The sequence below is a fragment of the Bidens hawaiensis genome, unplaced genomic scaffold (assembly GCF_021521415.1).
Source record: "Bidens hawaiensis isolate Kalapana, Puna unplaced genomic scaffold, B.hawaiensis_p1.1 tig00060850_1, whole genome shotgun sequence".
NCBI classification, from domain to species: Eukaryota; Viridiplantae; Streptophyta; class Magnoliopsida; order Asterales; family Asteraceae; genus Bidens; species Bidens hawaiensis.
The window spans coordinates 88-12521 of record NW_027500945.1 but is presented as its reverse complement, the minus strand read 5'-3'; the positions used below and the strand labels follow the sequence as shown (position 1 = coordinate 12521).

Genomic DNA, 12434 nt, shown 5'->3' with positions numbered 1-12434 from the left:
CATATATTTATACATACATTTCATGTATTTTAACATTTATTTCATGTATTTTTAAGCAACATTTTAGCCCATGTTTGATATCCATTATCGGTTCAGTTCGGTTAACGCTAATAAATGAACCGGACCATGCACACCCCTAACTTTTGGTTTTCTACCGCCTAAAGCTGTTGAGCTATTTAGTCGAGTCCGACGAGTCATGCATAGTATTGTTATGACTCCAAGATCTATCAATGTAGTTTGGGTTTTGTAATTCAAAAAAGGTTAGCGGTTTAGCTTGTTGCTTGTTTGTCTTTTGCCTTGACGTAAACACGAATACTACTTCTCTTTTGTTTTTTTGTTTTTGTAATTTTAATTTTAATATTAAATACTGATAGCACAAAGTAATTTTGGTAGTCTTGGACAAGAATAAAGATGAAAGTGGCATTCTGCAAAAGAGCATCAGAGTATTTTTAACTTTTTAGATGTACTTTTCTTAAATAAAGCATCCTGCTTATTAAAGTATTAAAGATACAAAATAATGTAAAGATTTGTGCTTAGTTTTCTATAACCACGTCATGAAAAATATTTTTTCTAAATGATCCAACTCGATGAACCTTTATACAACTTTATATTTATTAGCGTTAAATATCAGGAAACACTTAAAATTGCGTAGTCCATCGTGTAACCTAATTGTGACACATACTATCAAATTTTTAAGAAATTTTAAAATAAATAACTATATGAACGCGAGAACTAATGAAAACCCCATGTTTTATGCATTTCAACAACCAAACCGAAATCAATCAGAGTCTCTAAATTTGGAGAAAACGACGAAACCATGACTCTTTAGAAGGGAACTTTGGTCTGAAATTGGTCAATATTATTGTTAACATCTAAATCTAAAGCATTTTGATTATATACTATTTACAATTTTGCAAGCATTGTAGTCATCAAAATATTGTCCCCAAGCACACCTTAACTACTGGATTTTTCCATTGCAGGCCTGAAATTAAAAACAAAACTTCCAAAATGGTCCCACACGCTAAAACAAAAGCTAGTGTCCTATACTCATTCAATCTCCTTTCTCATTTTTCCTTCAAATTCAAAGAGAATTCTCTTTAGATTTCGGTCACAAACTAACATGTCGGTAAGTTCATTACTTCTTAATTCTATCCCACTTTACGAACATAAACGTTTCGTTAGTTAAATCAAACATAACATAACATTTCGTGTATTTGTTACGCCAACAGCAACGATCACATATCCCGAAGTTTGGGAGTTGGGATGCTGATAATGTCCCCTACACGGCCTACTTTGAAAATGCTCGCAAAGATAAGGGTAGTGGTGTGTTGATAAACCCCAACGATCCGGAACAGAATCCAGAAGCTTTTATGAAATATGGAGGGAATAATGATGATGCCATCACTTCCAATGAGAAAAATATGAATAGCGATCACGGATTAAGCTTAAAGAAACAACAAAGTTATATGTCGGATCGAAGAAAGAGTACCAACTCAAGAGAAAGAACAAGCAATTTTTCTCCACCAACACCTTCATCTGTACCGAATAAGCCAAAATATGGATATAAACCAGCCGATGATATTGTTGTAAGTATACGAAAGTCCTTGCACAAGTTTTTGGTATTTTGGATCACGAGTTTCTTATATAACAAATCATTTTTCTATGTTTCTATTAAATTTGTCAATTTTGATTGTTTTATATTTCATATCTAAACTCATACGAGAAATAATAAAAAGAACTAGTTAAACAAAAGATTACTCAAACTAGTCAAAGTCACTTAAATATTAATATGTTAAACGAATTACTACTGTAATACTCTTTTTTATATTATTTATAGCGTTAATTACTTATAAACTCTAAAACTAGTAACTTACCTGTTTTTTACTCGTTACCCAACCCGACGCGTGACTTTATTATTATATATTTTTTTATTAAAGTCACATAGATCAGCATCTGTGCCAATGTTTGGGGCATGGGATGAAAAGGACCCGAAATCCGCGGACGGTTTTACAGTCATCTTTCAGAAAGTTAAAGAGGAAAAACATATTGCAGCGACCAACTTCCCACCAATCCCTCAACAACCTACATATACACCTAAAAAGGATACCAAAAGAATTAAGGTATGATTACCTTTGTCATGTTTATTATCGTTGTTTTAAAGAAAACGGGTGTGTTTTTTTGATCAAGGTCAAATTAGTGTAAGTTGAATCTTATATTGTATTGATTGTGCAGAAATGGTGTTGCTTGTTTTAAGAATACAAGTGAGCTGGGATTGCGGGTCGTCCTCAAGAATGTATGGATAATCTTATTCTTAGGTTTATCTATTGTGTTTTATATACTCAACCTTCTTATATTCCAACCAAATCTACATTACAATGGATTGTAATTTTTTAATTTCTATGTTGAAAACAATCGGTTATCATGTATTCATTCATTGAATATATTTGTGAAATGACAATATATAATGTATGCAAGGGCGTCCCTACTCTTTCGGAGTCCTAAAACGTAACGAGAACTCGGGGCCTTTTTTCTAACTTTTTGTCACAATGCAAAACAATTAACCACAAATATATTTGTTTTTTCAAATAACCTAAGGGTCGTTTACATTATTTAATATGTTCTTTGTCTCACTTCGGTCTAAACCGAAGGTTGTGGAGGCCTAAAGCCTCTAGCTTTGATTTTACCCCCCTTAAGACAACTCTTAGGAAGGATGGTATTGAATATTGAGATAAAAATTGTCAATTCGTCATGGTTTCTTTCATTTGTGTTTTAGATACACTAGCTTGTTTGGTCAAGACTTAAACGATCAAACAAAATCATTGATTTAATCAAAGTTTTAGCACGGCTGCATGAGCATGTTGACGGTTTAAATCATCAAGTGTTCGGGGATGCCAACCTATCATCAAAGTCGGATATTCATACAAAGCCCGTCTTCACTATATATGCATTATTAAGTTGTCACTTCATAATAATGATGGTCATCACCAACCTTTAAAAAAAACACTTGTGTATTTAAAAAGGGTCCTGCTAGGGACACCTCAAACACTCCCTATACGTTACGAATGGCCCTATACTGTGCATATAAGAGGGGTGTTTGGTGTCCCTAGAAAACCCCTTTAAAATGCTAATACGAAGCACAAGTAATAATGAATATTATCATATACATGTGCATGATATAATATAGATTGTAGTTTTTTATTTGTCAATAATACATGATACCATCCACCCACATATCGTTATTAAAGGCATCCCAAGGACCTCATTCTCAAGTGTATCCATTATCAACCGTTCCAAGGTTCCATTTACAACCTAGACCAATAATTGATGGGCAACCTATATGTAGAAGAATCAATTACATAGCAGGGGTAGTATTGTACTATCGTTACACTAGTAAATAGTTTAGGGGTCATAAATGACAGTTGTTAGTCTTGAGGGACTATCCTATAAATTCTTGCACACAATTCAAGTAACAACTAATTAGTTTGTTGATACTTATAAAAATTAATACCCAACGTTAATGAAAATCGCTTTGGCTAAGGGCAGTGGGCTTGATCTAACCTCAAGTGATCCAACATATTTACGTCATGTAGGCGCTGACGTGCCACATTATCAAGCCCCTAGATCAAGCTCCAGAGGGTGTAGTGGGGCTTGATTGATCCACCTCCAAGTTTTTGATCCACCCTATGCCCAGAGACTCTTTCAAGCCCCGTGGACCGGTCCACGGCGGCCGTCCGCGCCCCACTACCCACAACCTTAGCTGTGAATCACTCTCTCTAGTTTCTTTCCATTTCTAAGCTAACAACAAATAGACAAACACGTTGAAAAAGGCATTTGTAAGCTACTTACTAACTAGTGATTTACCCGCGCGTTGCGTGGTAAAATCGGTCGGTAAAACTCGGATGTCGCAACATGATGAACTTGGACAAAGAATGATTAGGTGGATGTTGCGTTCTAAACTTCGCTTTTCATTCACTGAAAGCCCCATCATATACCGAAACCATCAATTGGATTTCTGGTATTTGTAAGCTACTTACAAACTAGTGATTTATCCGCGCGTTGCGTGGTAAAATCGGTCGGTAAAACTCGGATGTCGCAACATGATAAACTTGGACAAAGAATGATTAGGTGGATGTTGCGTTCTAAATTTCGCTTTTCATTCACTGAAAGCCCTATCATATACCGAAACCATCAATTGGATTTCTGGAATTCTGCTGAATTAGCAGATGATGAACTTGGACAAAGAATAGAGGCCACCATGGCTAGGCACGAGGTCGAAATCATGGAGAATTTAATAAGGGCCAGCCTACAGTTGAATGATGAGGTTGATAATTCGATATACTTTACTATCGACAGAATGTTGAGAATTTTCAAGAAACAATGGGGTATCAGGGAGATGTTCATTAAAGGCAATTTAAGAAGGGGATGTTCCCAATATGTATAGATTTTTGAAACAACACATAATAAAGGGATTCACACCAAGGAGGGGTACTTGGACCCTCATGAGCAGGGATATTGCAAATGCCACAGTTGCAATCATATGTAACCTTTCAACTTTTCAAGGCTTTTTTTTAAGGTTTGGAGACAAATCTAAGAAAGAGAAGGGAAGACAGATTCTTGGTCTATCCCAGATTTTTACAAATCATTTTTAATGTTGTATGCCCTGATCTACCAACCTTAGGAATACCACATGTTTTACAGGACCCAAATGTCTATAGAAGAATTGCAAGGTTGGGGGCTACTTGTAACTTCAATCCTGAAGTAGAATATGACATTCTTCAGTGGCTAGTTGACAACAATATGGAGATTATGGAGGTGCCAATGATGATGGTGGAGATGATGATGATGACACTGATTCTGTTGACAATGATGATGGTGAAGATAATGATAATGGTGATCAAGTTGTTGCGCAGGAGGAGGATGTTGAAGATGTACATGTTGTGGACACTAATGTGGCTCAGGGGGAGACATAAAACCTTGATAACCTTATTCCTACACCACCCACCTCACCCCAAACACAATCACCACCCCAATACCAAACCCAGGACACATATATTCCATCCCCACCAACTTCACCACAAACACTAAGCCAAACCCAAACCCAAACCCAAACCCAAACCCAAACCCAAACCCAAACCCAAACCCAAACCCAAACCCAATCACAAACCCAAACCCAAACCCAATCACAAACCCAAATCCAAATCCAAATCCAAATCCAAATCCAAATCCAAACCCAAACCCAAATACCAGACCAACCTGAACATGAACCTTATATACCTGAATACATACCTGCCCACTTTATAAACCAATCCAATACACCATACCAATACCCAACACATTCCCATACAGCTGACTAACCACATATCCCAACTTTCCAAATTATCCACACCCACATACCAACAATAAGAACTAGAAACCCATTACCTTCAACCAGTACAAACATCATAGAAAGCCCACCTCATGAACCTATCAAAACCCAAATTCCTGACCCATTTCCCATATCACCAATCAACTTCCCCTCCCCTGATGCTAGGTTCAGATTATTTGACAGGCATACGGATGCCCTAATTGAAAATTGTTCCTTGAAGAGGGAGAATGAGGAGTTAAAGAACAAGAATGCTGACTTGGAATCCCAATTGGCATAGGTTTTACATGATTCAAACCTGGTGAGTGAGGTTGAGAAGACCTCAGCTGCATCAAAACAGGGGGAGAGTTCACCTGCTGTCAATGTGGATGACGAAAATGTGCTTAAAAATATGGTGACTTGTATGGAAGTGAGGAGGAGGAAGATGATGAGGAGGAGAGAGGTGTTGATGGATATGATGCTGATGTGTCTGAGGAGATTATTGAAGAGTATAATTTGAATGAAAATGATGATATGGAGGTGGAGAAAAGTGTGGTAAATGAAGCTAAGATGGATGTTGAAGAAAGTGTGAATGATGAGGATGATCTTGACATCCTATATGGAGAATTTGAAAACATTGAATCCCTGATAATGGTTGAAAAGGAGATGGAGGCTGAGAAAGAAAAACAGGTGGATGAGGAGCTTAGTGAAATTTTTGATAATATTGATAACTTCCCACCAACGGTGGTGAGGGAAGTAGGTCCATCCAGGCCTGAATCCATTGAAGATGTAAATAAAAGGATGAAGGGAAAAGTTATAGCAGAAAATGAAGATCAACTGCAACCTCTAAAGATGAAAAATATACAATCAAGTGATGAGGTTTTGTTTGTTGATGGATCGGCTGAGGAAGCTATAAAAAGACATGATCATATTGTGGGTGAATGGATGCAAAGAGAGATGATTACAAGATTCCTATCTAATAAAGAGCTTGAAGAGCAGAGAATCTTGTTGGAGGAAATTGAACTAAAGAAAAATCTTGATGAAGGAAAGGGGGAGATCGAACAAGAAGTAATAGAAGGGTTGCTGAGGCTGCAGCAGACGAAGGATGCTGACAACTCATTGGCTATTGTTTTATATCAATTCCAGTAGCCCAAATTCTCTGAAACTGAATCCAAATCTTCTGAGCCTGAAATAACCATTCCAACCACCACTGCTAAACCTGAAGTTGAAAATCAAGAAAAGCAACCGGTGTCTGACATTCATGAAATTCAAGATGAGATGATTAGAAGGTCAAGTGAAATGTGGAATGAAAGTCTATTCAATGAAATGAAAAAAGGATGAGAGGAGCTTGCCAGCTGACCTATTAAAATATATCAGGAAAAGGAAGAGGTTTGGTGCTGAAAATATTCCTGAAAAGGCTAAGCCTAAAAAGGAGAAAAAACCTACTAATGATACACCACTTCAATCAGAAAATCCCATTGATGCAGTTCCATTGCAGGCTGTTAGACCTGATGAAAATATGGAGAATGAACCACAAATTGATGCCTTAATTGACTTATCTGACATAGAAGATGAAAGGGCAGATTCTCCTCATGTTGATATGACTGATGTTCACAGGGAGAATATTCAACCCATGATGGATGATACCAAGAGAGAATATCCTAAAATAATAAGCCTGATGCATCATGGCTATCAGTTTGAAACCTTGGCAGTGATGAAAAATGAAGAATTGGAAGTCTTGCTTGAAGTGAAAGTGAAAGAATTGAAAAAGATAAGGGAGACAAAGAATAAAATACCCAAAAGTATCTAGCTTATCTAAGACTTCATAATTTTTCTAATAAACAACTAAGCCATATGAGCTATGATGAACTTGAAGGTGTCTGCAATACAACTGTTGAAAGAATAAAACAAGAAGAGTGGGAAAGAATGAAGAAGAAAGCTGCTGGCCAGGAAGACAGACTTGAAAAACTATACAACAAATATGGAGGAAAGTGTAAATTTTTGATTGATCATGGTGTAAGTATTGATCATGCTGAAATAATGCCAAAGAAAGATGTGGAAGCTTTATTCAGGCAAATAACCCTGATGTGTTGTAAAACACACTTATTTTCCGCACCTTTTATCGTCATTTTAATTGCTTAATTATATAATAAATAATGAATTATAACTTGTTTTAACTTGATCTTACAAAGTTTATTATTTTGTTTAGGTTACAAGTTTTAAAGGAGAAAAGGTTCGAGTTTTGGAAGACATAAGAGGCTTTTATGATCAAGTTAACAAGACCAAACTCAAGGCCCGACCCAAGCCCGCTAGAAGAAAGCCTTTTATGCCATATTATAACATAACAAAAAAAATAAAAAATAAAAACCTAACACCCTCCCTCTTATTTTCGATCGGACGCTTTACAAAAAAAAAAAGAATATTGTTCAAGTTTTGGTCAAACATTGAAGTGGTTTGTTTGTTTTAAGGAGACAAGATCATTTGTTTTTGTGTGGTGGGAAATAAACGCAGAAGCCTTAGCTCAAAGGAAAGTAGCAAACAAGAAAAATAAATTATAAACAACCCTTGGGCAGATTCCGATCGCATCCTCCATTCAAGAAAAAAAATTCGTTTTTTGCACTTGTGAGGCCAAGGGAAGAAGAAGAACATCAAAGGGAGTCGGGACAGCAGCTAAGGGTCGTTTCTTATCATATATCTCAGCCCCATACTTGAGTATAATATCCATACACTTTGTGTTCTTGTTTGTCTCCATAACTCTTTGATTTTGATCTTTAAAGTTGAATTCTTTTGCAATTGAGTTAGGGATTGAGTTAGGGATTGATTATATTTGATTGTTGAATGATTTGGAGTATGTGTTTGATGATTAATATGATGTTTACATTGAGTTATAGCTGCTATCCAAAAGTTATTATTGGCTAATTTTGTTAGTTCTACCTAGGTTTGATGATTATTGTTAGGTTTTGATGAGTTGATTGGATTGTTTGATCAATATGACTTGAATTGCTATTGAAAGTTTGGTTTAATGGTGAATTAGGTTGTGTTTAGTGGCTATGATATTATTGATTTTATCTCATAATCTCGTACTTCGATTAATTGAATTGGTTTTGATTGATAGTTGCATGTTCAATTCTTTACTTTGTGTTTAGAGTTTGTTTGCGGTAGGAACAACCGTAGGGTTTTGTTGAGATTGTTAATTGAAATAGGTCAGCGGGTAAGCACCTTCTTAGAGACCGAGAGGTGATAGGAAGTAAAGTCGTCTCATTGCTTTTACTTGTTAGGATTAGGATCGCGCGAGAACGGGTTCGGTTCTTGTCGGGTTTGGGTTCGTGAGCGATTAGTTGGTTTAGTTTAAGTTAAACCAAATTGTTCCTCTATCCTTGGTTGCATAGTATTTGTTTCCATTAGGGTCGTGTGTCGGTGAGTCCGAGAGGAGAGTCGGCATTAGAGAACCTTAGCATTCGTTTCCCGGTTTGTTCTTAAAATCAATTAAGTGTGAGTTAGGGTTTGTTAGTGAGACCGAGAGGTGTCTAGCTTTCTTGAGCGAACCTTAGTTGTGTCATCTTTAGATACCAGTGTTGTGAGATCATTCAATCTAATAGCTTGTTAGACTGTCAATATGATTTTTACCTAAGTAGACGTTTTCTCCATTGTCAGTTAAGTTTCTAAGTTAGGAAAGTTTTATCTAGTCAGTTCCGTCAATCCAGTTTCGTTAAGTTAATTTAATTATTTTAGTCAAAGTAATTTAGGTCAAGTAGTTTAATTATTAAAAATCACTTTAAAAAATATTATTCTTAGGAAGGTCTTGTCTAAGGTTTAGCAATCATAGACGTTCTCACGTGTCCTTGTGTTTGATACTCGGACTTCTTAGGTCTATGCTACTTTTGAACGGTACATGTGCCAGTTGTGTGTGGTGTCATTAGGAGTTTCTGTTTTATAAATTTAAAGCTTCGTTGTGAGTCTCATAGAAAAAGCACTCATTAGACACACATCAAACCCAAAAATTGAAAGATGATACTGACACTGCTGCTGAAGCATCAAAATAAAGAAAATTCAGATTGATGGCCTTAGCTCAAAAAGAGAAGAAAGCATGGGAGAATGAGAATGTAGTGTTGTTGGAAAGATTGATGACAACAAGAGGAGATGGGGAGAAAGCAAATAACATGAGCCCAAAAGAAAATTATCCCCCTATGAGTCTGAGATGTGGAAATTCAATGAAGAAAAAAGCAAGTCAAAGCCCACTCAGGCTCCTCCTCTTATTCAAGTAAAACTAGAACCTGTTGAAACTACTGTGAAAGAAAATTTATTGCCTTGGGAAAATGAGAACAAGATAAAGACCTTGAAAGGCTTGATGATGAGCAAAGGCATGGCAGAAAGTGTGTTTGATAATCTGGGAAAAGCTCAATTAAAAGAACTCTTTTATACAAAGAAGGAAAACTGGGAGAGGCTGGAGGAGGAACAAAGGAAACTGTTGTCCTTTCAATGTGGACCAACGGGAGAACCTGTTCAAACCCAAAGTTCCACCCCAATTGAGCCAGCCGATAGGGAAACTATGGAAATGATCACTACATTGACAAAAGAGGGAGGAGATTATTTGAAGCTAGTGATGATGCCAAATGATCAGATTGTAAGAATGTTTGAACAAACTAGGCATGTGAGAAGACCAACACCTAAAAAAATATGCTTCAAGGTCTTCCACTGTAAGTGTTCCAATACCAACAACAAGAGCTACACATCAAAGATAACAAAGGCAACCCTATGATGTGGACCTACCAAAACATCTATACTTTGAATCAAGAACCAAAGTCATCAAGGTAATCATGTCAAATGGTGAACTAAAGAACATCATCTTCAAAGATGACTTTCAGGATTTTAAAAGGGAACAATTGGAGGAGATGGAAAGGATGAATATGTACAACTATCAGGACATGCAAAGCTTTGCCAGAAAACAAAGGAATGAGCTTTCGAAATATTTGAAAGATCAATCCAGGAAAGGATTTCCTTTGTTAAACAAAAAGAGGAACTTGGAACTCTCAAACTTTGAATGAACCAAAAGGAAGAGGAGGATGAATGACATAATGATGACCGAAGCATCCTACAGAAAAGCAACAAAATACTCAAACCCTCTGGCCAACATGAGAGACTGTATAAGCATGAGGCTGCAGATGACCAGGCCCAATTATGAAGTCTAAAAAAATGGAAGAATTTCTAAGATAGTCTTTGAATAGAATACACAATCCTTCATCCTAAGAAATTCTCATGGATTGGCCTTGGGAATAAATTGAACATGACACTGATTTTGAATGTGTTCATGTGGAGGATCTTGAGGAGAAAATCAGATGGAATCTGCCTTCTCAACATCCACACCACAGGGAGATCTACCTCTTTAAAGAAAAGGATGTTGTTGTAGCATTTGACAGAAGGAGAGAAGCTGGGAGCTCTAGAAGATGAATATCTTTTTATCCTTATGTTCATATTTGATTTGTAGTGTCCAAGTGACAGAATTATCCTTTGTAAATCTTTCATTAAGTAATGTAATTTGCTTTTGAAATTTTGATGTGTATTTTGAAAAGTGTATGTAACGAATACGTGTTTTGGTGCAGCTGAGGTCATTCCAATCTAGGGGGAGATTGTTGGAATGAGAAAATATCTAAGGAAGATTGTAATCTTCTCAACCTCCTTGGAAAATGGCTAAATATGGAAACCGAGCAAACTTAGACACCCGAGCAAGCTTAAACTTAGTCAAGAAAGGTATTTTTCCTTTCAAGCAAGGTTGTCTTCTTGAAGTCTTCAAAGTGTTAGTTCGAGCAAGCTACACTTTATCTAGCAAGGTTTTTTCTTCAAGTCAAGCAAGGTTTGGGTTCAGAGCAAACCCTTGACTAAATCAAGCTTAAACCAAATATTTTGGTGGATCGAGAAAGGTTTAGAAATAAACAATGGTCCCAACAAACTTGACGGAAGTTAATGAAGAAATTACTCTAAGGACTTCTAACGAGCAAAGTTCAACCTCGAGCAAGCTACAGTGTCACCAGCACACTTGAAGTTGTTTAAATAAGTTAAAGATAAAAGGTTTAAGGGATCTAAGAAGAACACGTTTGCTCGTAGGATATATATCGAGAAAAGTTTGATATTATCGTGAAGATTGAAGTCTGCTTGACGGATATTTTCTAAGAAAAATATTCTAAGTAAAGCTTACTCGGAGAACTGTTCCAAGCATACTTAATGGTTATCAGGTCTGCTCGACAAAGACAAAAGCTTTCAAGCTTACTCGAAGACCTATTTACACTTAGAATATTTTATAATATGTTTGAATACATTTAGTATCAATCATTAGGGTTTCTAAAATGAATGTCGGTATGCCTATAAAAGGAAACTGTATGGCACACCAAAGAGAACGAAAGAGCGAATATTGTGATTTGACGGTTGTCTTTATCTTGTACGGAAAAGCTGCCACAGATACAAACATTCCACCTAGAAACCCTAATCGATTTTTGTTGTATCCTTCACAATACAAATGGAAATCTTTTGAGTTAGTTTATGTGTGTGTTTTATTTTAGTCTGTTAAGCAACAATTAGAGTGTTATTGATTCCGCCTTTAACACTCTTTGGTTCTTTTTACAAAAAACAATATTTCGTAACCTTCTTGTCGACACATTTGTGTGGGTTACGATAGTGATTATCTAGTGATCAAGTGAGGTAATACGGGACTGACATAATGTGATATGACAACTGTCTCTTTCCTGAAAAGAATATCTATGTACGGAAAAGCTGCCACAAATACAAAGATTCCACTTAGAAACACTAATTGATTTTCATTGTATCCTTCAAAATATAAATGGAAATCTTTTGAGTTACTTTGTGTGTTTGTTACATTTTTGTCTGTTGAGCAACATTTTGAGTATTATTGATTTCGTCTTTAATATTCATTGATTCTTCACAAAAGCAGAATTTCGTAACTGCCTTTTCAACACGTCTGTGTTAGTTACGAGAATGATTATTGTGTACTTAAGTGAGTGAATTGGTACCCAGACAGTGGTATCAGAGCTGTGTCTCTGCATTTGTTAAGAACTGTTGCTGAATATTCCTAATTTTGAAG

General features: G+C 36.3%; 1 protein-coding gene across 1 annotated transcript; it reads left to right on the top strand.

Annotated features, from left to right (window-relative positions):
* Positions 1 to 1220: 1220 nt before the first annotated feature.
* LOC143603128 (RPM1-interacting protein 4-like) lies at positions 1221 to 2305 on the top strand (the record flags this gene model as incomplete). Its single annotated transcript, XM_077080026.1, has 3 exons — positions 1221 to 1586; positions 1938 to 2120; positions 2233 to 2305. Coding segments are annotated over 3 exons (570 nt in total), but the record flags the coding sequence as incomplete, so codon positions are not given.
* Positions 2306 to 12434: the final 10129 nt, after the last annotated feature.